General features: G+C 45.1%; 1 protein-coding gene across 4 annotated transcripts in view; it reads right to left on the bottom strand.

Moving 5' to 3' along the window:
• The window catches only part of ITPR2 (inositol 1,4,5-trisphosphate receptor type 2), a 518,259-nt gene that overhangs the window by 249,922 nt on the left and 241,185 nt on the right, over positions 1-27,152 (bottom strand). For all 4 annotated transcript variants that reach the window (XM_073621752.1, XM_073621753.1, XM_073621755.1 and 1 more), the window contains 6 exons: positions 25,687-25,806; positions 24,088-24,273; positions 23,004-23,255; positions 19,280-19,424; positions 17,136-17,286; positions 2,024-2,211 (listed from right to left, as the gene is read on the bottom strand). In XM_073621752.1, the coding sequence (XP_073477853.1) occupies positions 2,024-2,211; positions 17,136-17,286; positions 19,280-19,424; positions 23,004-23,255; positions 24,088-24,273; positions 25,687-25,806 (1,042 nt within the window). The remainder of the gene's footprint in view (positions 1-2,023; positions 2,212-17,135; positions 17,287-19,279; positions 19,425-23,003; positions 23,256-24,087; positions 24,274-25,686; positions 25,807-27,152) is intronic.

Raw genomic sequence — 27,152 nt, 5'->3', positions numbered from 1 at the left:
GGCTTCTTGTCTTCTGGGCTTCTTGTCTTCTTGTCTTCTTGTCTTCTTGTCTTCTTGTCTTCTCTTCCCCAGATGTTGACACGACGCTCTCTCCTGCTGGACTGCTTTCCGAGGGCTGCGTTGTGACTTATATAGGCGGAGACCCCGCCCCCTTTTGATGTCACAGTCCCTGGGCATGCTGGGACTGTGACGTTTTAGGGGGCGTGGTCACTGGGTGATGTTGGTCACGCCCCCTAAAACGTCACAGTCCCAGCATGCCCAGGGACTGTGACATCAAAAGGGGGCGGGGTCTCCGCCTATATAAGTCACAACGCAGCCCTCGGAGAGCAGTCCAGCAGGAGAGAGCGTCGTGTCAACATCTGGGGAAGAGAAGACAAGAAGACAAGAAGACAAGAAGACAAGAAGCCCAGAAGCCTAGAAGACAAGAAGTCCGGACCTCTGCTGGCAAGAGAGCTACCTGAAGGCAGCAGAGGAGCCGGCCGAAGAACTGGAACACCGGGAGAAGAGAGCGGAGAAGAACCAACCGGACGCCGGGAGAAGATGAAGCGGAGGGACCCCCGAAGCCGGAAGAAGACCCCCGAAGCCGGAGGAAGATCCCCACCCCCGGAGCTGTGTAATAAAATATTTTAAAAACCTGTGTAGTGTGTTTTATTACTTACACTTTTTCCCTAGGTGAATGGGTAGGGGTATCATGTACCCCTTACTCATTCACATAGGGTGGGGGGCCGGGATCTGGGGGCCCCCTTATTAAAAGGGGCTCCCAGATTCCGATAAGCCCCCCGCCCGCAGACCCCAACAACCAACGGCCAGGGTTGTCGGGAAGAGGCCCTTGTCCTCATCAACATGGGGACAAGGTGCTTTGGGGTGGGGGGGCCCGCAGGGCGCCCCCCTCCCCCAAAGCACTCACCCCCCATGTTGAGGGCATGCGGTCTGGTACGGTTCAGGAGGGGGGGGCGCTCGCTCGTCCCCACCCCCTTTCCTGACCGGCCAGGCTGCGTGCTCGGATCGGGGTCTGGTATAGATTTTAGGGGGACCCCACGCCGTTTTTTCGGCGTAGCGGGGTTCCCTTTATAATCCATACCAGACCTAAGGGCCTGGTATGCACCGCGCTCGCCGCAATAGGAAGATTTGTTTTTCCTATTGCAGCGAGCGCGAGATGCAATACCCTGCCCTCGTGTCGTATTTGGTCCGTCGGACCAGCATACACACGAGCGGGCTTTCCGTCGGACCAGCACACACACGAGCGGACTTTCCGCCCGAAACTGTGTCCGACGGAAAGATTTAAAACTTGTTTCAAATCTAGGTCCGGCGGGCTTTTGGGAAGAAGTCCGCCGGAAAAGTCCGCCGCCGCCCACACACGGGCGGATTGTCCGGCACACTCTGGTCCGCCGGACCAAGTATGCCGGAAAGTCCGACCGTGTGTACGCGGCATGACTCTTGACCTGGAGAGTCAGGGGTCACCTGAAGCCTGAAAGGTGCGAGCCTGTCAACGTCCTGGCCTTGTTATACATTATCCCCCAGTTCCAGCATAACAGTGTTGAATAAGAAAGACAGTTGGATTGATGTACTGACCTTTCGCCCCTGACTTTCAAAAAGAGGACAAAACGGGTAAAGTTAAAATAACCAAAAATAAAGCAAAAATAAATAAAGCAAAAATTACCCTTCATAAGCAAGCAGTCATGATTATAATAACTAGAGAAGACTCAAACCACAGGAATGCTTACCTGTCCTGCAGCCTCAAACAGCTGCGAACTCTTGTACGGCTTCCTTTTCAGGTGGTCTTTGTAAGAGGGGGTGGGTATGGTTGTTAAATTGGTCCCAGGGGCCTTAAAAGTGGCACCCTATTAGACCATGCCAGGTGACTAGATTTGAATAAGGCACCAGGGATGAGGCTCGTTCAGTTGAGGTATGGCATATTATCATATCAATACACAGTGTATGTTCCCTACCTGTAGGATCTCACTGATCTTAAGTTCAGTTGAGCTACGGCATATCATGATAACACATATTATATGCTCCCTACCTGCAGGATCTCAATGATCTTCAGTTTAGTGTCCATCACAGTTATGTCCTCGCTGTCACTGGTCTGCTTGCTGGTGTGCAGACTGGGCTGAACATCTTGAACTGCAATGGGAAGGACAGATCCACGGCTGAGGACCATCTGGGTCATCATCTCTCCAACCCCGTGGATTGTTCTCATGACGTTATTCCCTGAAATCAAAACATGGAGGCAATTTCACATTTTGAGATTTACATTTTTTTGATTAAAGACCAGTCAAAGTTTTACAATCAGGGTACATCAGAACAAAAAGTGTGCAAAGCCTTACAGTTTGTCTCCTTTACAGGAAGCAGCCACAGTGAGAGTAGAAAAGCCTGTCCCCAGCCAGTATGCTGCAGAGTCTGTGCAGAAGCAGAGGTCTCTTTTTGCCCTAAAGATGTTTGTTGCATTTTCTCTATTGACATGAGACTTTAACCTGTTCATATGTTGCTTCAACATGCTGATGATATTTTTTAAAAAAACGTTTCATTCTCATTACATACCTTATGGCATCTGTGCTTCTCTATGCAATGTGATGCCTAGCCTTCATAAATGAAAGACCTGAAATCCAATGATTGAAAGGAGCGGGCCAGGGACAGGCAGGCCGGAGCAGGAAGGGTTTGATGATACCAGACGTCCTTCAGCCAGGAAATGAGATGGGCTCTATCTTACTTGCTGCAAGCTCTAATGCACACTGTAAGAAGCTTACAGTATGCAGTGAAATCGATAATTGCAGTACAGGAGAGGAGCCTGTACAACTGTGCAAGACTAAAGGGAAGGCTGGAGTTCAGCTTTAAATTTTGGCATTACAATGTAAACTCAGCAGAAAACCCACTGAAATGTGTTTTAAGCAAATATAAGGGTTAGGTAAAGAAGTTAGAATTCCGTTTGCTACAGTGTTGAGCAGCATTTCTAGACATCTTGCGCTACTTGCAGGCACAAAGTAAGTGCTAGTCGACACTTATTAGCTAAATATAAATATAAGCGACAAATCTATTTTTCAGCCTAATTCCCACGTAGAAAGCAGTGAGAGCTCACAGCTTGTACTGGAAAGCAGCCGCTATTCTCTGCTCAAAGAAGGCCATAAGTGCTTAAATCATTTTCCCTAAAGCTGGACTCCGGGATAAGCAAATATTGTCTAAATACAAGAGTCATTGCATTCTTACTTGAATCTTGGTGTACTTTGTGTATTTCCTCCGGATCTGTATAGTAATCCAGTGTAAAACTTTGCCTCTGTGCAGGAGCTTCCTGTAATGAAGACCAGACACTGCTGCTCTCTCCTTGTGCAGGATGGCTGGTCTGTCTCCGCCCCCTCCTGTAGTTTTTTTCAGACAGCCTGTAGTGGGTGGCGCCTTTGGGTCCCTCCCACAGCTCTGTTCACTGCACAGGCTATGTACAGCACAGTGATGATGCCACCACTGCTTTTACTAGGTAATATCTGGGCTTAAAATGGGATTTGGAGCACACAAGGCAGATTTATATAATTTGCGGCTATTGGGGAATATACAGTGGGGACGGAAAGTATTCAGACCCCCTTAAATTTTTTACTCTTTGTTATATTGCAGCCATTTGCTAAAATCATTTAAGTTCATTTTTTTTCCTCATTAATGTACACACAGCACCCCATTTTGACAGAAAAACACAGAATTGTTGACATTTTTGCAGATTTATTAAAAAAGAAAAACTGAAATATCACATGGTCCTAAGTATTCAGACCCTTTGCTGTGACACTCATATATTTAACTCAGGTGCTGTCCATTTCTTCTGATCATCCTTGAGATGGTTCTACGCCTTCATTTGAGTCCAGCTGTGTTTGATTATACTGATTGGACTTGATTAGGAAAGCCACACACCTGTCTATATAAGACCTTACAGCTCACAGTGCATGTCAGAGCAAATGAGAATCATGAGGTTAAAGGAACTGTGTGAAGAGCTCAGAGACAGAATTGTGGCAAGGCACAGATCTGGCCAAGGTTACAAAAAAATTCTGCCGCACTTAAAGTTCCTAAGAGCACAGTGGCCTCCATAATCCTTAAATGGAAGATGTTTGGAATGACCAGAACCCTTCATAGAGCTGGCCGTCCGGCCAAACTGAGCTATCGGGGAGAAGAGCCTTGGTGAGAGAGGTAAAGAAGAACCCAAAGATCACTGTGGCTGAGCTCCAGAGATGCAGTCGGGAGATGGGAGAAAGTTGTAGAAAGTCAACCATCACTGCAGCCCTCCACCAGTTGGGGCTTTATGGCAGAGTGGCCCGACGGAAGCCTCTCCTCAGTGCAAGACACATGAAAGCCTGCATGGAGTTTGCTAAAAAAACACCTGAAGGACTCCAAGATGTTCAGAAATAAGAATCTCTGGTCTGATGAGACCAAGATAGAACTTTTTGGCCTTAATTCTAAGTGGTATGTGTGGAGAAAACCAGGCACTGCTCATCACCTGTCCAATACAGTCCCAATAGCGAAGCATGGTGGTGGCAGCATCATGCTGTGGGGGTGTTTTTCAGCTGCAGGGACAGGACGACTGGTTGCAATTGAGGGAAAGATGAATGCGGCCAAGTACAGGGATATCCTGGACGAAAACCTTCTCCAGAAAGTTTAGGACCTCAGACTGGGCCGAAGGTTTACCTTCCAACAAGACAATGACCCTAAGCACACAGCTAAAATAACGAAGGAGTGGCTTCACAACAACTCCGTGACTGTTCTTGAATGGCCCAGCCAGAGCCCTGACTTAAACCCAATTGAGCATCTCTGGAGATCTCAAAATGGCTGTCCACCAATGTTTACCATCCAACCTGACAGAACTGGCGAGGATCTGCAAGGAGGAATGGCAGAGGATCCCCAAATCCAGGTGTGAAAAACTTGTTGTATCTTTCCCGAAAAGACTCATGGCTGTATTAGATCAAAAGGGTGCTTCTACTAAATACTGAGCAAAGGGTCTAAATACTTAGGACCATGTGATATTTCAGTTTTTCTTTTTTAGTAAATCTGCAAAAATGTCAACAATTCTGTGTTTTTCTGTCAATATGGGGTGCTGTGTGTACATTAATGAGGGAAAAAAATTAACTTAAATGATTTTAGCAAATGGCTGCAATATAACAAAGAGTGAAAAAGTTAAGGGGGTCTGAATACTTTCCGTCCCCACTGTATTTAATTCAATCTTATTTTATTCATAAAGAAAAACAAGAGAGACAGAAAAAATGTAAACATTACAAACATTGGTAAGGTACAGCAACAATAGGTATCATGTGCGTCGGAACAAATACATGTCTAGGTTACATATAAATGGAGTGAAAATATGTTTATAAGGCACATCAGGAGACCATCTGTGATAGCAACCCCTGAAAACATTACAGGTTCCTTCATCATCATTTCAGAGAAGGGGGTCATAGGTGTCCCCTACATAGTGCATCAGGAAAGGTTATATGAAAAACCTGTCTTTATGAAAAATATGTTGTAGGGGTCACACATCGAATCAGTAACAATAGATAAGTTGAAGTCTTGGTACATTTGCTTAATGGATTCTTAAGGGTGTATTTAGATAAAAAAAAAGGGGGGCTGAAAAGAGGGGGCAGAAAGATAGGGGACAAGAAGCACTCCATCATAGTCCCAAGGCGATGTCATCTAGGCCAGTCTCAGCCCAGGAGATAAACTCAGAGGAGTATTGGAACACAGACCATGAAGTCCAAGTGAGAGAAAACTGTTCGTCTTTACCATATTCCTCTGCCAACAGACGTTCAAGGTCCCTTATGCGGTCCACTTCAGTAGCCCAATCCCCCAGAGAAGGCATGGTTGTCAGGGAATCACTACTGGCCGCTGCAAGAAAGTGTCGTAATACATCTTTTTTAATGGTTTTGAATTTGACAGGGAGTATAGATAAGAGAGCCACCTCAAGTGAAGGTTGAATGGAAGTCGCCATCAGTTTACAGTATAGTTTGAATATCTGCTGCCGATATCCCTGTATAGGAGGGCATTCCCACCAGATGTGGAGCATGGTACTCCGGGAGCCAAGACACTGCCGAGTTGAAATGGTGTATAGTCGAAGGGCATCTGTACCATCTCGTTACCAGTTTGCATTTTCTCTATTGACATGAGACTTTAACCTGCTCATATGTTGCTTTCTCTGGTCCCCCCCCCCCCCTTCATCTCGTGGCATCTGTACCATTTCGTTACCAGTTTGCACCCAGACCCAGGAAAAATCCTTTTTCCTGGGTCTTAGTGGCTAGGGATATCTTGTGCATCAAGATAAAACATTTTTGCCAGTCAATAGGGGAGATAGAATGATGTAATTCTGCCTCCCAGGCCACCATAAATGGTGAGGAGATATTGAGCAAGAGGGAGTAAAGTTGATATACCATGTGTGTTGGAGGTTCCGCCTGAATGAGCAATTCCTCAAATCCTGTCGGTTCAGCAAGGATGTCTGGAATGGATGGGAAAGTCGGGATGTAAGAAGTAGTCTGTTGTCTCTGAAGCCACTGCATGGGGTGTCGGGAAATCGGACCAGCAGGGGTATCTGTCCTTAAAGTGGGGTCTGCTCGAAGGACTTGGGCAAATCTCCTATGATCTTCTCTTTGCCATGGTCCGAATCTTGTTATGTGTATAGCTGGGGGAAAGGCCAGGGTCCCAAAGAAGGGAGACATAGGCCCCATGTGGTTCGATAACTTCCTTCTGGACAGCATGCGATCCCAGATCTGAATTGTTTGACAGGTGAGGTCATTGAGTGGGCCTGAACCCCCCTGGAGCGTGGGCAAGGTCCATGGGAGAGCGGAGAGTTCAATTGGATTCGTGTGGCTTTCCAAATGAACCCAAAGCTTGGTTGAAGAGTGATGATACCAATCTAATATGCGAGTGAGCACCGCTGCTTTATGGTATAAGGAGGTGTCTAGGGCTCCAGCCCCATCCTCCCTCCCACCCCCAAACCTTTGGAAGAGATAATGTTTCATATCGTATTCTGGGATGGGCGGCATTCCAAATGGATTTGGAAAACAGCTGGCGTAGTTTCCGGAAGTACAAATTAGGTATGTGTATATAGGAATGGTTTGGAACAAATACAGAAACCGAGGGAGAATATTCATTTTCAGGGCATTCACTCTACCCAGCCATGAAAGCCGTTTGGACGTAGACGTTTCGAAGTAGGTAAATCCGCTTGGGTTCTAAGGAGTGAGGGAGTAAAGTTCTGGGAGGGGAATCTATTTAAATGCAGTTTTTTTGTGCGTGGAGTTCAGCTTTAAGTTTAGTGCCTATGTGATATTGACAAATTTGGTGATACAGCAACTCCTGTACTTTACCTCTGTGCAGGAGCTTCCTGTAATAAAGACCAGTCCCTGCTGTCACTTGGTGTGCTTTGCATATTTCTTCTAGACCAGTGCAGTAATCCAGTGTAAAATATTCCCTCTGTGCAGGAGCTTCCTGTAATAAAGACCGGTCACTGCTGCTCTCTCTCCTTGTGCAGGGTGACTGGTCTCAGCCCCCTCCTGTAGTTTTCTGTAGGCAACCTGTAGTGAGTGGGGCCTGCTGGGTCTCTCCCACAGCATTGCTCTCTGCACAGGCCTGATGTCACTGCTACTTTTAAAAGGTAATATCTGGTGTTTGAAAAAAGGCATATGATGCATACAAAGTGGATTTATATCCTTTGTGGCTATTGAGGAATATACTAAAATGAAAGATTTTATTCCCAAAGTTCAGATTTAAAGTAGATGTAAACCCTGACTGAATGCTACTTAGTTTGCTGTTTGTGTGTCACAAATTGCTTTTTCTAAAATAAAATCTTTGTTTTTAACTTTTTCATCCATTTTCACAGCTCAGTGCTATTGATCTCTTGCAGCCACTTTTTGTCTACATTCACTCTAGCGATGGCTGTATGGCATTTCTCAGGGTGAGTTTCCAGATGGTGACAGCATGGTGTCATCACAAAGCCGAGAGAAGTGCTGTTTGCAGCCGCAGCCATCTTGCCATTTCTGGAAGCTGCTGACAGGCATGTACTGGCAATCGGGACTACCGGGAGTTTCCCGGTGGGCCGATGGGTTTCAGTGACAGCCAGTGGCATCGCTAGGGGGTGCCTTTTGGGGCTATAGCCCCAAATCTGGGGCCCATAGCCCCAAGTCCCAGGGGTCCCTAACCACAGAGCCGCGGCCCTCTACCAAGCCGTGGCAACTCTGCAGCCATGTGGCAGGCAGAGCGAGCGGGTAGGCAGCATGGGAGAGCGAGCGGGCAGGCAGCACGGGAGAGCCGGGCGGGCGAGAGAGCAGAGAGATGACATCATCTCCCATTGCTCGCCCTACATCACCGCTGTTCCGCCCTTACTGTGCAGCCATGGGCAGCAGAGAGATTACATCATCTCTCACTGCCTGCCCTTTCTCTGGTGACCCTGATGTAAGAAGTGGCTCTCTGGGGACCCTGAGGTAAGGAGGGACTCTCTGGGACCCTGATGTAAGTGGGGGGCTCTCTGGGGACCCTGATGTAAGTGAGGGGCTCTCTGGGGACCCTGATTTAAGGGGGTGGCTCCCTGGGGATCCTGATGTAAGGGGGTGGCTCCCTAGGGACCCTGATGTAAGGGGGGGCTCTCTGGGGAACCTGATGTAAGGGGGATGCTGTCTGGGGACCCTGATGTAAGGAGGGCTCTCTGGGGACCCTGATGTAAGGGGGGGTGATCTCTGGGGACCCTGATGTAAGGGGGGGCTCTCTGGGGACCCTGATGTAAGGGGGGGCTCTTTGGGGACCCTGATGTAAGGGGGGGCTCTCTGTGGACCCTGATGTAAGGGGGGGGCTCTCTGGGGACCCTGATGTAAGAGGGGGCTCTCTGGGGAACCTAAAGTAAGGCAGAGGCTCTCTAGTGACCCTGATGTAAGGGGGGGGGCTCTCTAGGGACCCTGATGTAAGTTGGGAGCTCTCTGGGGACCCTGAAAAAAAGCCATTTATACTTACAGTGGAATGCTTTTACTTATTTTTTTTTGCGCAATTGCGTATAGTTTACATACTGTTTTGTGCATGTTTGGAAAATTAAAGTGGGCCGGTCTGGATGAAATCCAGGGCCACATTTTTGTCCCAGTCCAGCCCTGGCTGCTGATGATTATGTTCCAGCCTGATGCCTGACAGCTGCTCAGACATCGTCCACTGTTGTCAGGAAGCCAGCCCAGAGCAATGATGTACATTTGAGGTTGGAGAGAATGCATACAGACATTAAGTGGATGAAAGAGACTGGAGAGGATCAGCAGCACTAAAAAAAAAAAAAATTTACACAGTGCTAGCATCTGCTAGCGTCTACATTCGAAACAACTGACCTGATTACCCCATCCACAAAGAGGTGGATAGGGGGAATCCACCCACTGCACTACTGTATTCTGACAGTGGGGAAGCCTCCCCGCCATTAGAACACACTGATCAGTGCTGCCATCTATAGCCTGCATCACCGTTCGAGCAGGGAGAACCCGAAAGGGTGGTTGTACAGAAGTTGGTTGGTAGTTTCATTGATTGATTGACAGCGCCCATAGATTGATCAAAATTTGGCAGGTCCCTGCTGAAACAGTTTAATTTCAATCCATGTATGGCCAACTTAACATGTTTCAGGCACAGAAAGATGGAATAGTTTAGAAAGTTTAATAAATGAAAAGAGGAAGCAAAACCTCAGAGGTATGGTCATGTGAATTTATCATCCCATGCAGAAAATTACTCATATTTGGATGATAAAACAGTTTACATATATGTATTTAAACCTTGACTCCAGGCAAACAGATAAATGCAGAGATAAAATACATATAAAGAAGCTGTTTTATCTTACAAAGTTATTGTACTTCTGTCCACCCAGTCCCGAGATTTACACAGCTCTGCCACACAGAACAGCCCTTAATTTCTCTCTGCTGCAGTTCAGTAACACCTACAGGTCTGGTTCCTCCCCTGGCATTTGACTGAATAGTGAAAAGAGTAGCAGTAGACTAAGGCGCTAATCACTCTGTTCTCTCCTCCTATCAGCATACTTTTTGCACTGCTGCACAACTGATTGGCTCCTGTGCTACTTCTCCCTGTCCCAGTCTGAGCTCCCCTGTACAGAGTAATACTCTGATACCAAGTAATACTCAGAAACTTTAAAGGATTTATTAATGAATATAGAGCTGCATTAGTTTGTGTCTTTTATGTCTGCCTGGGGTTCCGCTTTAGGAAGGAGTTCTTCTTTAGAATCTTTAGGATTGGCTATTGGCTCTTAGGGAAAACTTCTTTCCCTTTCTCTTTTCCAAAGAAGCCAAGTAGTATTCTGCATGATACAAATCGACAGTTTAAACTCGGGCTAATTAAGCGCCCAGAAAACTATTAAGACATGCAAGCGACGCAGCGAGCTGTCTGGAACGATCTAGTTTGCCTTTTCATGCGCACAATGAACTGGCGGTTCTTGATGCAAGGCTAGCTAATGACTGGCAAGACAATGGATGCCCCGGAGCCACTGCCGATGATATCAGCTCATTAACCTGCCAGCTGTATGAGTGACACATTCTACCTCTCAGGTTGAAAAGATATGATAAGAGCCGCGACACACAAAGGGGAATACATACCATTTCAGACTCGCAGATAAGGAGGAAGGGAAGAAAAAATGAAAACGCCAAAATTACCGCTGAAAACGCCGGGCAAGATTTATGGGCCGCCGAGACGACTCAATAGCGCTAATATGGATATCTGAAGAGGCGGTGGACAATGTGCTGTCCGCGCACCTTCATGTAAGACAATAAAAGAAGAATTTTAAGGACATGGCGGTGAAAATTAAATTTATCAGAATCTTTCAGCCCGAAGTTCAAAAAGTGCTGATAAGCCAAAGAGAAAGAGAGAAAGAGATCATTAGGATCCTATAAAATTGTATAGAAGGAATTTAAATGTTCTATAATTGTTCTCAGATTAGCACAGAGGCCGGGGGCGGTGAAGGCATCCAGGTTACAAGTTTTGATAAGTAATCGGTAAAAGTTTTTTGAGACAATAACCAGATGACATCAGAGATGATTTCCATAGATTATTATGGAACTTTTCAGATCAATGTTTGGGAAAAGCTGAGCTCAGCTAAAATCAAACTAACAGAGTTGTGGTACGGAGGCACTTTTTCAATGCCAACTTCCATTCCAATCAGGCCTGGTGTAAAACCTGCTTCTTCTGCATATGGGGCTCAACTGCACTTCCAGCACTGTCCTCCCACAATGCAATGCTTGCTTGGGCAGTCAATCACCAGCAGGACACCTTAGCCCCATGCAGATAGCAACTTTCAGAAAAGGATTAACTGGGGCTCTATTAGCAAATCAGAAAGCCATTCGATACTCAGAACATGTTATTTTTTTTCTGAGGACAGGTTCACTTTAAAGTGGATGTAAACCCTAAAACTGGCCATACACAAATTGAATTTAATCCCTTTCCTTCTAAATCGGCTGAAATTCAGTCTTGATCTGTGGCCAATCATTTGCCACCACTGCTCTGGTATTTTGATAGCCACAGGTGCTGGCTGTCAGAATACAATAGCCTGCGGTGTGGATTGGATTGAGAAATCTTGCATTTCTTTCGTTCAGCAAATAGGCTGAACAAGAGAAATCTATGTGCATAGTGAGCCATTAAGAGCCTGAGCCAGCTGCTCCCACTACCTCCACAGCTCAGCGCTTCAGTGGGCTCCCAGGGCAGAGTAGAGAGCCAGCAACTGACAGTCATCAGCTCTCTGCTCACAGAGCTCTAAGCACCGAGCGATCGGTGGTGTTTGATCGCTTGGTTCTCAGTATTAGTGCTGGCAGGGGACAGATGCTGCATCCACCTAGGTAAGTATGATTCTTATAAAAAAAATAAAAAATCTCATACTTCTCTTTTAACAATGTCATGTATTTGTGTTTCCACATTTCTCACCTAGGCGAGGTGTTCTCCCAAGCCCCTGCAGGTGTGCAGATATGCCACAGGGCTGGGGTCCCAAGAGAGCTTTGCGGCACATTTGCACATGCATCAGGTTACCCAGACACCTGCACATGTGCAGGGTTTCCAGAAAAGTATGAAACCTTCCCTGTCTGCACATGCACAGAAAATCCCCTGTGCATGCACAGATGCTCCCACGGGTTCTTTGTACCCCGTTACCATTTCACACAGGGGAGAGGCCAGAATCTGGGGGTCCCCTTGTTAAAGGGGGCTTCCAGATTCCAATAAGCCCCCCGCCCGCAGACCCCCACAACCACTGGGCAAGGGTTGTGGGGATGAGGCCCTTGTCCCCATCAACGGCGCAGGACGTCGTATCCTTTTTGTGCGGAGAGCCCCCCTGCTGTCTTCTGGGACCTATGTGTGTGCAAGAAGACAGCTGGCCATTCACAAAGCGCTGCACAATTCGCGCATGCGCAGTAGGAAATAGGCAGTGAAGCCGCAAGTCTCCACTGCCAGTGTCCCTTAGTTAGAATGGTGGCGCCTGCGCCCGATCCGATGGACGGATTGGCCTTGGGCTGACATCGCGGACTCCCTGGACAGGTAAGTGTCTTTATTAAAAGCAGCTATCATTATGCCCCCATACAAACCATTAGTAAGACCTCATCTGGAATATGTAGTTCAGATTTGGGCACCAGTTCTGAAAAAGGACATCAGGGAACTGAAGAAAGTGCAGAGAAGGGCAATCAAACTGATAAGAGGTATGGAGGAGCTCAGCTATGAGGAAAGATTAGAGGAACTGAATTTATTCTCTCTTAAGAAGAGGAGATTACGTGGGGAGATGATCAACATGAAGAAATACATACATGGTCAATAAAGTGAACTTGGTGTTGAGTTATTCACCTTAAGGGAATCACAGAGGACAAGGGGGCACTCTACGTCTGGAGGAAAAGAGATTTAATCTCCAGATACAGAAAGACTTTTTCACAGTAGGAGCTGTGAAAATGTGTAATAGACTCCCTCCAGAGCTGGTTCTGGGCAGCTCAGTAGATTGCTTTAAAAAAGGCCTGAATTCTTTCCTAAATGTACGTAATATAATTGGGTACTAACAATTATAGGTAAAGTTGATCCAGGGAATATTTTCCCCTGCTGGAGCAATTTGGATCATGCTTTACTGGGGTTTTTTCGCCTTTCTCTGGATCAACTGTTGGCATAGGATTGTGAATATGGGATTGTATGAACTAGAATTGGTTGAACTAGATGGACGTGTGTGTTTTTTCAACCTGACTAACTATGTAATTATGGGGGAGGTTAACCCTCTCTACATCAGACATTCCTTCCACTTTGTGCATTTTATCTTCTTTCCATACCATGTTCTGCCTACTTTTCCCATAAAATCATCTACTGGATTTGTCCACATCATCCTTTATACAGTTTGTCCACTTTAAATCAGGTTATGTCTGTCTACACCACCTTCTGTCCACTTACTCTAAACAATCTTCTGTCCACTTTGTCCACTCTAGCTTCTGTCCTGTCTGCTCCATCTCCATACCACATTAAAAATCTGCTCATTCTGCCCATACATCTTCTGTCAAATCTACCTACCAGTATGAAGAGTAGAGGTAGAGCTGCAACCAAAACTTCCTCTGCAGACAGCTTGGCAGCTGACAGGTCCCGGAAAAGGATCGGATTGGGCGTGCCTTTCATTCATACACCTGATTACATCATCATCCAGGGACCGCCTGCCGCAGCTGGCAGTTTAGCAATTGGGCTACTTGGGCTCCCCTGGAGCACAGGCGGGGCAGTAGAAGAGACACGGGCATGGACGCACGGGAGGTGAGCGGCGACTTTGTTCCCCAATTACCTCCTGCTGTGCAGCCCAGTCATGAACAGGCTACGGACTCGGTGGCCTCAGCCCACCGGGCAAATGCCCAGTGTGTCCTATAGCAAGTCTGGGCCTGAGAGGGGAAATCTTCAAATAGGGGCAGGTGTTCCTATGACAACTGTTTAAGAGGGGATTTAATAAAGAAGTATGGGTTTCAGTAAAAAAAAAAAAAAATTATATTCACCAGGTGGATGCATCATTGGTCTGATGCTGCATATCTCCCCCGCAGCTTCAATGAACTCTGATTGCTCAGTTCCCAGTCTTGAGCCTGCAGAAAGCTGGTGACTGTCAGTCACCAGCTCTCTGTTCTCCCATCCAGCACTCGCTGGAGCGCGGGGCTGTGGAGGGGAGGGGAATGGCTGTCTCAGGCTCTCAGCCTCTCGCAGAGAGGCTGAGCCAGCTCCCGGTCCAGCCATCTGGGTGGAACCCGATCATATGGTTGGGATCTTTTCACAGCTTGGACTGGCTCTGCGATGTCAGCCAACAGCGGGCTTTAGCCCGCTGTAAGCCAAAAATGGGTCACAGGAGTGCAGAAGGAACTGCACTCCTGTGATCCATAGGATAAGTACACCCAAAAAAGCTTTGGCTATACTTCTCCTTTAATCATGCTACTAAAATCAAAAGCAGTTTATTGCTTGGAGTAACTATTGATCATTAAACAGAAAGTAACAGACCTGGTACTGCATGCATAGCATAACTGGAGGGCCTGCATGACTGAGTTTGCTGTTCAGGCTACAGCCAGGCACTAAAGATGTTATTTTTTAAAGAAAGGGTAAGGCTTAGGGTGGCATAGTGGTGTAGTGGGTAGCACTTTCGCCTAGCAGTAAGAAGGGTCGCTGGTTCGATTCCCAATCATGACACTACCTGCCTGGAGTTTGCATGTTCACCCTGTGCCTGCGTAGATTTCCTCTGGGTACTCCAGTTTCCTACCACACTCCAAAGACATGCTGGTAGGTTAATTGGATCCTGTCTGAATTGTCCCTAGTATGTATGAATGTGAGTTAGGGACCTTAGAGTGTAAGCTCCTTGAGGGTAGGGACTGATGTGAATGGATGGCCGAGGGGAGGGGGGGTGTGGCACCAGTGGTCTAGCAAAAGGGTGAAGATGCTAGTGGGTCAATGGGAGCCAGGAAAACGTGGAAGACATTTGCCTGCCCACCCCTCAGCTTTTTCTGAGTTTTTTTGCAAGGGTAATTGTTTTCTGTTGTTGTATTTCTTCAATGGGTGCTGTAGGGGGCTGTGTATCGTGGTTTGTAGCATGGGGGTTGTTTTCGTCTTTTGTCATAGCAGCAGGCAAATGTTTGTTTATGTGGAATGAAATTAGAAGTTATTTGCTTTTGTTAATAAAAAGGTGCTATGGCCAGTTAAATCCAAATTATGTGGTAGTGTCATTATTATGGACGGGTGTTATATAGATAATAGAGGTAAGGTTATGGCAACCGCCACATCAGCAATACTTCAGTCATGAGCACTTGAATCCCTATGATATAGATTAGACAGGAGATCTGTAGTAGCAGTCACACACAGTTGCAACTCTGTTCAGTCATGTCTGCTTTATGTGGTCCTGAAACTATGGCTTTTTTAGTGAAAATTACGTTGATTTAAATAAATTATTCAGATTTTGTAAAGAACATTTACTTGCATCTCAAACATATCTCACACTGACTAGAATGAATGCACACTCTGGAGCAACTCCAGAGGTCCAAGATAATGGGGGCCTAGCTTTCCTGAACCCCTGGCTGTTTTACCTGGCAGCCCAGCTGCAGCAGCTGCTGAACAGCATGAATGGTGTATTGGCTGAGGGGGAAACACACACTGATTCCACATTAGCTGTGGCGTTACACTGTGTAGAGGCTCAGACTCTCCCGGAAGCCCTTGAGGCCCAGCTCTTCTTAAAGTCCAACAAAAGGTACACCACGTATAGGTTACTACATAAGATTTGGTTCAAAGCAAAACAACTACAAAGAGTGTTAGGATTTACTAGTCACAGCCCCATCTGGAATAACAATATTTACCTGGAACGTGCAAAGCTGCAGTGTGCAACCAGGTGGCAAGCATATGGTGTTACTCACCTCCTTCACATTTTAAGCAATGGCAGGATTCTCCCATTTGCCCAGATGCAAGCCAGATATGGTTTGTCAAACAAAATTTACTTCCCCTACCTTCAACTGCAGCACGTCATTAAAGCGCAAGCATCCTTAGAGCAGGCGGTGTTATCTCCCACTCCTCTTTTCATTACGATGCAGCAATCCACATCCACTAAAGGTTTCATCTCCAGGTGGTATGCGATGCTGCTGCCAGACTACCTGGAAAATTTTCCCAACATAGCTATGGATAAATGGGTGGAGGATGTGGGTGATATAGATGGGGATCTGTGGTTGGGGGCCCTGGAATCGGTCCACGGCTGTTCTTTAAATGTAACCCAAAGACTGTCCCAACTATATATATTATTGAGGGTTCATCCAACCCCATTTAAATTGTTTGCCTTGGACTCCGCCCAGACCCATTGTGTGTGAGATTCAAGGGAGCTAATGGGGACCTGATACATCTCCTTTGGTGGTGCCCAAAGTTGCACCGCTTTTGGACTGGCATAGTAAACACCATCAGCAATGCTTTTCAAGTAACCAAGTAACCGTCTCTCTTTACCCTAAACTGGATGAGGTTATAACGGACAAATATGTCAGAGAGATGGTGTCCAGAGCACTGTTCCAAGCTCGAAAGCTGATCTTGCAACACTGGATCTCTCAAACCTCTCCAACTTTATACATGTGGTTAACCAATATGGGATTAACTTTGACATATGAGCGCTTGATAAATCAGCATAGAGGCAGCCCCAACCGGTTCAATAAGATCTGGGAATGCTGGCTAGCTACCCCTGGCTTGGCTCCATTAGACCTAACTCTTGATAGGCTATACAATACCTTCACAGAATACAAAGTAGAATAATGTTCATGTACATAGCCAAAGCAGGTTTAAAAAACAGATTGAACCTGAGATGTCATTAGTCGTTATATCTCACAGTGTATGCATCCCTAGGTATGGTTTAGGAAGATATAAATGTAATACTTCGGAATGTGCATTGTTTGTTGCACTGTTAAAAGTTGTTAAAAAACGTTATTCTGATTTAAAAAAAAAGAATGAATGCACACTGATTTGGAACCGACCTCAAATTCAAGTAATTTTTCTGTGCTTTCCCTTGCTTCTTGGTTGGCAGCCTATAATTCACCAATGACTGTGCAAAACCGAAATATCAGTTTGCTGCCCTATATGTTTTCTTTACAGAAACTGAACATCATTGTGTCTTTGCATTTGCTATTGGGACAGGAAAACATCAAAAAGTAAGTTGGGTCAAATCTCACCTCCATCCTGAAATTTGCTCAGCCGCTCTAGGTAGGAAGACATGGGGCTCTGGACAATGTCAAGAATAGCCAGAAGAGTTCGAGTTAGTCGTAGTAGCTCGCTGAAGCTATAGAATCCAAAATAGATGAGATTTCGGGCCAAATGGACAACCTGGAGGAGGATGTGGAGGTTAAAGGGGAAGAACATTGGGCAAAACCTTTATGTGACATTCAGTCAATGCTCAATGAAAGGAAGTCCTTTTTTTCATGTTAGATGATGGTCACAGATGTCCCAATGAATGACCCAATTATTACCAGAGCCATTCAGATCAGCTGTATGGCTAGCATAATTTGTGCCAGCCTATTTACAATTAAGGGCTAATTTCAGCCTTCACTATATTGCCAAAAATTAGTGAACACCCATGCAAATAACTGAGGTGCTTCCAGTGAAGTGTACTGTAACGCTCCAAAATACAACCATGTGCTAACAGTTTGGTGAAGGTCTTTATCTGTTCATCCTGATTTGTGCCCCTGTGTACAAAGCCAGCTCCATAATTGCCAGCAAGTTCTTGCCATCCTGACCTCCCAAATGCTCTGTTTGCCAAAAGGACACAAATTCTTACAAGCATTTTTCAAAATCCTGTGGAAAGCCTTTCCAGAAGATGGTTACAGTCACAAATATTATATACATGGATATGGTTTTGGAATGGAAAGCCCAACAAGCTCATAAATGGGTGATGATCAAGTGATGAGTTCAGGCGTATTCGGATACAAGTCTGAACATGCCTGAGTTGTCCCGTTAGGAAGCTGTCACTGAGTACTGCCAATAAAGAGCAGACGAGGCATTCCCTGCCTGCAGCTGCACATATACAAAGGGCGTGTATACACACACCCAGGGGTGGGAAATGCCTCAGACTCTTATGATTGGAAGTGTGCAGTGTCAGCACACTTTTGGCCACAAGAAATCTGGGTTCCTAGGCTGCATAAACAAAAAGATACCACATAAATTTTGGATACCCGCTGTCACAAGATGAGGGAAGCAGCTTGAAGTATATACAACAGACCTCCATCAGGTACAGTGCTATCCAACCAATCCAAACTAATGTGCTAATCCAAAACAGTGAAAAAACAAAATTATAAACGCTCTGCTACTGCAAGGAAAGGTATTTAAAATCGTTATTAAATTAACTCAAAGTCAACAAACTCAGTGTGGCGTGCTCCTATTCACACCTAGTGTATACAACTATACGTGGTGATAGTACTCCGTATCCATGTACAGTGCTCACTTCCAAGTTATCTACCCAATTTCTTCCGCACTCGCTGGAGAGACTGGACCCATTAGCATGAACAAGTGAGTCAGTAGTGTGCCTGGGATTGATGGCTTCTTAAATCCAGTATTCTCTAATGCTGAGATAGATTTGTCTCCCATCACTGGAAGAGGCAGGCCAAAGCTGGAAATGTTCACTGCAAAACTTTAAAGTGGACCTTTCAGTAAATCTGCAGGACAAGTGTCATTTGTCACACTATCCTGTGGAAGAATCTTGCCAGCAGTTCCACGGATGTGCTTGACTTCCTGACAGTAGTTGCATGCCTATGTCATGACACAGTGATCTAGCGTTTTTTTTTTTCATTGTTTTGGATTAGCACATGGATTTGGTGGATAGCACTGTACCTGATAGAAGCCTATTTTATTCACTTTTGGCCATATAGTTTATGAAGAACCAAAAAAGCTAATTATGCACAAAGGGATGCAGGAATTGTGTAGGATCTCCAACATGGGTTTTAGGTCTGCATTTGCATTAGTCTAGGTTCACACTCACACTTTAGCTGGAACTTGCATGATTTCATTCCCGCATGTCAGTCCCGACTTCAGGGGCGATTTCAGAGACATCTGTGAGGGTTTCTACACAGATGTCAATGGAAATCGCATCCCCAAATCACCAAAAGTAGTACAGAAACTACTTTTGGGAATCTGCCATTGCCAGCAATCACCTCTGATTTGGCATGCGATTTGACATGTCAAATCGCATCAATGTGAACCAGGGCTAATACATAAAAGTTGGGGGAGCTCAGAGGTGCAAAAAATATTTAAAAAGGTAAAGGTTTGCTAACTTTTTTTTTGCTACTGACAGGTTTCTGTTGAGATACACACATAATACCAGTACCTCAAAGGTTAATTTATTTTTCTCCTTGTCACCAAAGGGGAAAGGCTGATTCACAACCTCTTTTAGATATTCTTCCACAAACTCCATGGTCAGAGCAAATTTCATCTTCATGTCATCCCGGGTAGAGTCAGTGAAGGAGTCATAACTGAATATGAGAGGAGATGGAGAACAATTGTTACAACTTGATCTAGATAAACCTACAGACCTTCCAATAATCATCTATATTATGGCGAGAAGTGAAACTGCATTATATAGACACTGATATTTTTTTATTATAACCACAGCTTATATGTGACTGTATTCATATTACAGAGAAAAATACAACACAATACAGTTTGCATTTGTTACATACAGTATTTACTGGGTTATCCAACTTAGCCTCTGTTCACACCTATGCAGTGTAACAGTGCCTGCGTTTTTGTACGATTTCACCTGTCACGTTTAGGGCAGGCCATTCATATCAATGGGCTGCACTATATGTAGGAAAAATCTCAAAAAAAAGAAGTGCAAGACCCTTTTTAAAAAACGTGCTGCACCAAAACACCTGGTACTTTGTTACGGTGCATTTTGGTGCACACAAGAAAGTGCATGTTAGCAAGATGCATTGGGGGTCATTAAGAATTAATGGCTCCACCGCATGCCTGAAAAAGGGATGCACTTTTTTTGTGCTGCAGGAACACACACGATTTTGCCTAGCCTTAGTCCCATTTATAGTTATAACCAAAAGGTTACTATTTACATGTTTCATAAGAGAAATACACAGGTTGCTAATGCCGACTCCTCCTTCTGAACATAATAAGTGCTTGGCTGGTGCAGTGCCAGCCTGCTGCATACACTTCCTTCAGCTCTATATTTGTACTGAGGTACAGACCTACGGTTACTGAGATGGAGGAAGTGTCACTGGATTGTGAGCTTGATGATTACCACACTTTTTTTATATTAAGAACTTCAAGTCCGTCTGCCGCAGTGAATGACAGCACATGTAGTTGATTCATTCACAGATCTCTGTGAATGAATGATGTGGCTGTATGTGCAAAGCCCCACAATTTATAAACATGGCGGTGGCTGTAGGGGAGAGAAGCCCCCACAAGCTGTCACAGAAAGGAGGGGGGCTGTATGTGGGTGGGGGTTCCTATCTGCACCACGTAACAGGTTAAACTGGCCACACATGGATCAAAATTTGGCTGGGTCAGGAGGATATAGCCAAATTTCGATTCATGTATGGGCAGACTTCTGTACAACCACCCTGTTGGAAAACCTTCACTCGATCAGCACCACCGGCTATAGCTGGAAGCACTGATCAGTGTATTCTGACAGCAGGGAAGTCTCCCTGCTGTCAGACTACAATAGCTCAGCAGAGTGGATTCTCATCCTTTTGCACCATGTTAGATTTGATGTAGATGGGGAAATCAAGTCGTTTTTTTCATTCAACCCACTGGATGAAAAAAAAAATAAAGAATCATCTTCGGGCTGTCTTACACTCTAAATATGGGTGTAACATATAACATGATACAAAAAGTACAGTTAGCCTTTAAGACCTATTTCACATCACAGCTGTCTACTTTTAACAGTACATTTGTTCTCTTTGCCAAAGGTCCGGCACTGGTAATTTGCAAGGGAAAAGCTGCAGCTCTACTAAACCAATTAAACATATCCGCTACAGTAAATTACGCCACTAACCCTCCTTAACCTACCCTGACATTGAGGCTAGGTTCACACTGCTGCGAATTCTATTGCGAATTTGAGCCGTTGCGATCGCTCAAATTCGCAAGTCATTTAAATTACATAGATTAACATTAGTGCCGTTCACATCGACGCGTTGCGAATATAACCTGCGTGAAAAAAAGGTCCTGTGCGAGTTTACTGCGTTGCGTTGCGAATTTAGTCTCCATAGACATCAATGTAAATCGTTCTTGAATCGCATTGATGGTTCACATATGTGCGAATTCCACCACACTACTCTCCACAAAAACCAGGAAGTACACAGGAAGTTAAGACCCTTTTTTTTTTTACATTATGATTCCATTGGCTAGACTATCAATCGCAGCTATATCCAACTCCTGAAATTCGTGGTAAAATCGCGGTAAATTTGCGGTAAAATCGCGGTAAATTCGCGGTAAAATCGCGGTAAAATCGCTGTAAATTCACACTGCAGCAGTGTGAACCTAGCCTAAATACTTGACACTTAACCTATACCGTAACACACACACACAATCCTAACACTAACCTAATCCCTAGCTTGAGCACTTAATACTTAAAGGAGTTGTAAACCCTCGTTGTTTTTCTATGCATGAAGGTGAAAAACCTCCTGCGCTCCGGCTGCCCCCCAGAGCCCCCCTTTTTCTTACCTGAGGCCGATCGTTCCAGGGCCATTGGCTTCCGCTGCTGTCAATCAAATCCAGTGACATGGGAGCAGGGCCGAGTCCTGCTGTCTGTGGCAATGAACGCAGCAGGACTTGGGAACATGCCTGCACGAGTGCCCCCATGGAATGTGGCTCGCCGTGGGGGCACTCGATCAGGAGGGGCCAGGGGGCACTCGATCAGGAGGAGCCAGGAGCTCCACTGGGGGGACCCAGAAAAGGAGGATCGGGGCCGCTCTATGCAAAACCCTTGCACAGAGCAGGTAAAGTATGACATGTTTGCTATTTTTAAAAAACAACCCTTTACAATAACTTTAAGCTCCCTCCCAACACTTAACGTCGAAGGAAAGGTTATTGCTAATTATGCTTAAACCTGCTCCTACCCCCCCTTCTAAATACCTTGTGAATGAAAGATGGTTATACTTACCTATTCCAGGGGACAGCCAACAACATATGCCCCATAGTAAACCTATGGGTGGCATCACCACACAGGTATTGCGGCCTTTGTCAGCGATCTCTCCTCTCCCATGAAGCCGGCCACTGGGGAGATCATGTGATTGAAACGCCATCAAATTAGGTAAGTATAGGCATCTTCCTTTTACAGACTAGTTAGAATAGGATTTTTTTTTGGGGGGGGGGGGGGGGCGCAGCGCAGGTTTAAGCATAGTTAGGAATAGCCTATCCTGCCACTTTCAGCCCTAAAACACTGAATGCCTAAGCCTAATACAAACCTTATCCATTACCTAAGCCCCAACACTAATCAAACCCTAAACTGCTGCAACACTGAAGCTTTCTTTTAGCAGAAACCACATGATCAATACCAAGCCAATGGAGCACCCAGAGGATACCCAAGGTCTCACCTTCTTCATAGTAAGTATTTTACAGCTTTACTATCTATTGCTACAGCTCAGCAGGGACTATAGCTGGACATAGATGGATTTTTTTTTTTTTATAACAGCCAGCCCGCTGATCAAAAAAAACCAAATGGATTCCCCCATCTACACATCTGAGGTGGATGAAGGAATCCTCCCCATTGTGCTAATGTATTCTGACAGCGGGACTTCTCCGCTGTCAGAATACACTGATATGTTGTAAAGCACTGAGCAAACTGTTGGCGCTATACAAATCCTGTATTAAAATAATAATATTATTATTAATAATAATAATAATAATAACAATAATCAGCGCTTAAGCTGATTAGCTGCAAACACTGGTCAAGCGAAAATCATTAGATTAGAATCGTTAAACTGACTTCTCTTGAACAGGGATGGCCATAGATGGATTGAAATTTGGCCGGTATCTACTGAGCCGACCAAATTTCGATCCATCTATGACCAGTTCAAGTCTTATTTAAGGAGACTCACTCGTGGATGCTGATTCGTGTGGGAATTTCTGTCCACAGTCTGGCGTACTTCACAGGAACCACTGATTCTTGAGGATCACGGTCCACGTGAATGTGCAACATGAGACGGCAGAAGGAGGCACGCAGGTCGTAAGGGAGGCTTTCATCGGACATACAGCGGAGAATTAGATCTACAGAAAGCTGGTTGGAGATCTGGTTGATGGCAAGGTACTGGCGGTCCAGACACATCCGTGCAAACAGGTTCAACTGATACCTTTACAAAAAAACAAAAACATAAAAGTCGTTTAATTTCTTTTTAGACTGTCTGGGAAAAGTTATTGTTCCAGAAAAGACTAAACTTTTGGACAACTGTTTCATATTTTATATCATGCAACAAAAATAAGTAGAAGATTGCTTGCAATTTTTGTTACTCCATTTGTAGCTGGATTTAACAAAATTGGAAAAGAATAGGGTGGGGGTCTTCCCTTCCACACCTTTTTTTCTGCACATATAATGCCTTTTTAACATCTCCACCCTGGCCATTTGACAATTCATACCTTCATCCTTGTAACTCAAGTGATTAACATGGAACCATGAATTGGGCCAGCATGGGATAGCATTATGGGGAGACTTCAAAGGCTCTCACATCTCCTATCCTGTTTTTGGTCAATCAACATCTGCCTTGTCCATGGTGATAGGATTAGGGTGAGTTAACTGTGTAGCTATAAATACTGGTGTTCCTAATACCTACTAAACCTGAGGAAATCATTGGAAATGTCTTCAACATTACAAAACAAATTCAGCAGAATGTGACTAACTACTACCAGGTACTCTATGACAGGGATGAACAGAAACCTTCACTGACAATGAGCAGTAAAGCACAACAGCTGTGCAGCGTTGTGCAGGAAGCAAAGCCTGAGCATGTAATGAGCAAATATCACTGCCTCCATGTACATATAAAATTTCAAATTATACACTGAAACAAATTTTTTCAACATTAATACCAGAGAAAAGATATTAAATTCAAGCATATATCTTATTCACGTGTTTCTGCAGAAAACGCAAAAGACTATACATTCCACCTACAGGTGTACCATGACATTCACCTGTAGTAGTTTAAAACTTCCAGGTCAACTTTAGTTCCCTCCTTAGCTTCCTGTGCCAGGTGTCGGATGGCTTTGCCATGTGGTTCTTTATTGCTGTCAATCCAGTATAACCAAACTTCTTCTTCATCAAGGTCGTCTGCGAGAACAGAGCACTCCAGGGGATTGTCCATCTGCATAGAGACCAGTCTGGAAGCACGATACACCACGTACGTTACATGTCAATGTCATACTAAGGCATGCAATACGATCTAGCAATTCTTGTACAGCAGACCAATAAACTGGTGTAGCAAGTGATCAAATGATATGACAGGCCAGTCCACTCAGTGCATTATGGCATGCAGACGGCATGCTAGACCTTTGACTTTGTATTTACATTTGGATTGTGTCTGTACTTGTAGGGCATGCACTAGGAAATATTATGATAAAAAAAAAGTGTGCTACGGAATCTTGCCCGAGTGCTTTCACACTGGAGCGATGCGCTGGCAGGACGGTAAAAAAAGTCCTGCAAGCCACATCTTTGCAGCGCTGTAGGAGTTGTGTATACATGGCTCCTAAAGCACCCCTGCCCATTGAAATCAACAGGCAGCGTCGCCGAACCGCTGGCAATGTGCCGCTGCAGCGGTGCTTAGCGGGCGGTTTTAACCCTTTTTTGGCCGCGAGCAGGGGTTAAAAGCGCCCTGCTAGCGGTCGAAAAGCTCTGCAAAAACTACGGTAAAGCGCCGCTAAAAATGGCGGCGCTTTACCGCTGACGCCCCCAATGCCCCAGTGTGAAAGTAGCCTTAATGTAAATAAAATTGCAGAGAGATAGAAAGAGATCACATTTTCCTATTTGTGGCCTTGAGGCTGCATTCACACCTGAGCAGTTTCAGCTTGTAAAATGCTCATCTCAAAAGTTCAAAAACGCCCAACAAGCAAAATTCCATTCATTTAAATGGCCCCTGTTCACATCTAAGCATTCTGTTGCCTGAAGCAAAACGCCTGAAGCTCAAAAAAGTACATGAGCTTCTTTTTAGACAGATTACAGGCGTTTTTCTGCTTTTTTGTTGATCTTTTGACCTGTACAAGATCGTGGTAAAAATCGCGCAACTTTCCGCCTGAAAACTATACACTCAGGTGTGAATGCAGCCTTAAGCATTCAGTTCTGTCCTCTGCATAAATTTTCCGAAGGTAAAACATCACTCACAGACCAGAAATATTGCCTGGTATGTGATAATATTTGGATGCTACATGAATATTTTGAAAAGCTACAGGACTGTCTAGCCCCATCAATGTTCCCACACTCTGTTTTGGTATAAGTTGGCCTAGTGTTGTGAGTCCCAGTGCTCTGATTGGCTACAGGCATGTCTGGCTTAGTGAATGTTATCACAAAATATCTCATCATAGTATGTGTAGTGGTGTGAGTGTACTAGGATTTGCTACAGGATGGTCTAGCCCTTTTAAAGATATAAAAGGCTACACCCCCATACTGCTACCACCAAAAATCCCATTACACATAAACAAATATTTTATAAAATGCACTCAGAATCTGAAAATAAGGTCCTGGGAGTGACATGAGCTCTCAGTGGCAGGATCTGAATTACAGCGGTCTCAGGTACTTACTTGGTCTGAATAAGGATATCGGCATTTCCTGGGCTTAACATGAATTTACAGATCAGCTCCTGAGTTACAGGTATGGCGGTTGTGTTTGACACACACAGATCTGACAAATAATCAAGGAATCTAAAGAACAAGAACATGAGATCTTTATTAGGTCATACATTCTCAAGCAAACTGCACATTTGAATAGAACAGAAGAAAATGGCCTATTCACATAGGGTGCCATTGATTCCTATGGAAGATGGGCTGTCTGTAAAACACAAGAAAAATTGATTTGCCCAATATGAGGATGGTGGGGGCCCCTCATAATGGGCAAAGCAGGTGTGCAGACCTGGGAAGTCAGTGCAAGGATGGTGGGAACCCATGATAATGGGCACAGCAGGTGTATAGACTTGGGAACTCAGCACACCATTGGTAGGAATCCCTCTTAGTGGGCAAAGCGAGTGTTCAGTCCCAGGAACTCAGTACAGTCATGGTGGGAACCCACATATCATGGGCACCGCAGGTGTGGGGTCCAGGAACTTAGCACAGCAATGGAAGGAGTCCCTCAGAATGAGCACAGCAGATGTGCAGACCCGAACACTGAACGTATGGATGGTGGGCAGAGCAGGTGTAGAGACTCGAGAACTCAGCACAGGAATGGTGTTAACTTCTCATAATGGGTACAGCAAGTGTTCAGTCCCAGGAACTCAGCACAGGGATGGTGGGAGCTTCCCATAATTGACACAGCAGGTGCTCAGAGCCCAAACTCAGCACAGGGATGGTAAGAATGCCTTAGAATGACTCAGGAAGTCAGCACAGAGATGTCAACAAGGGAGTGATAAACATGACTGTCCAGTTAACTCCCCAGCATTTACCATAAATTGAAATATATGTTTTGAGCAGACTGAGGTGCACAATTCAATGCGTCACACAGCTCCCTTTTTTTGTTCACTGATATTAAGAACTTTATTTGAAGTGTACAAAAATACACTTCATTCATATCACTGTACAGCAGCACGATGCACAGCAACATGCAAACCTGTACAGTGTGCTGCGATAAAATGCAGCATGTCTGCAGTGCAGCTCCAAGCTGCGATGCCTAAGGGCTTATACACACTGGGCTTAAAAAAAAAAATAGGATTTTTATAAGAGCTTACCTGTAAAATCCTTTTCTTTGAAGTAAATCATGGGACACAGAGCCATAGTAGTTACTATGTGGGTTATAAGCCACCTTCAGGTGATGGACACTGGCACACCCTAAGACAGGAAGTCCACTCCCTATATAACCCCTCCCACTACTAGGAGTACCTCAGTTTTTGTAGCAAAGCAATACACGTGTATACCAGAAAGAAGGGAGGAACGTCTGTGTCCCCTGATGTACTTCAAAGAAAAGATTTTACAGGTAAGCTGTTATAAAAATCTTATTTTCTTATCTACATCACGGGACACAGAGCCATAGTAGTTACTATGTGGGATGTCCCATAGCA

The sequence above is a fragment of the Aquarana catesbeiana genome, linkage group LG03 (assembly GCF_042186555.1).
Source record: "Aquarana catesbeiana isolate 2022-GZ linkage group LG03, ASM4218655v1, whole genome shotgun sequence".
Taxonomy (NCBI): domain Eukaryota; kingdom Metazoa; phylum Chordata; class Amphibia; order Anura; family Ranidae; genus Aquarana; species Aquarana catesbeiana.
This window is presented reverse-complemented; position numbering and strand designations above follow the sequence as displayed.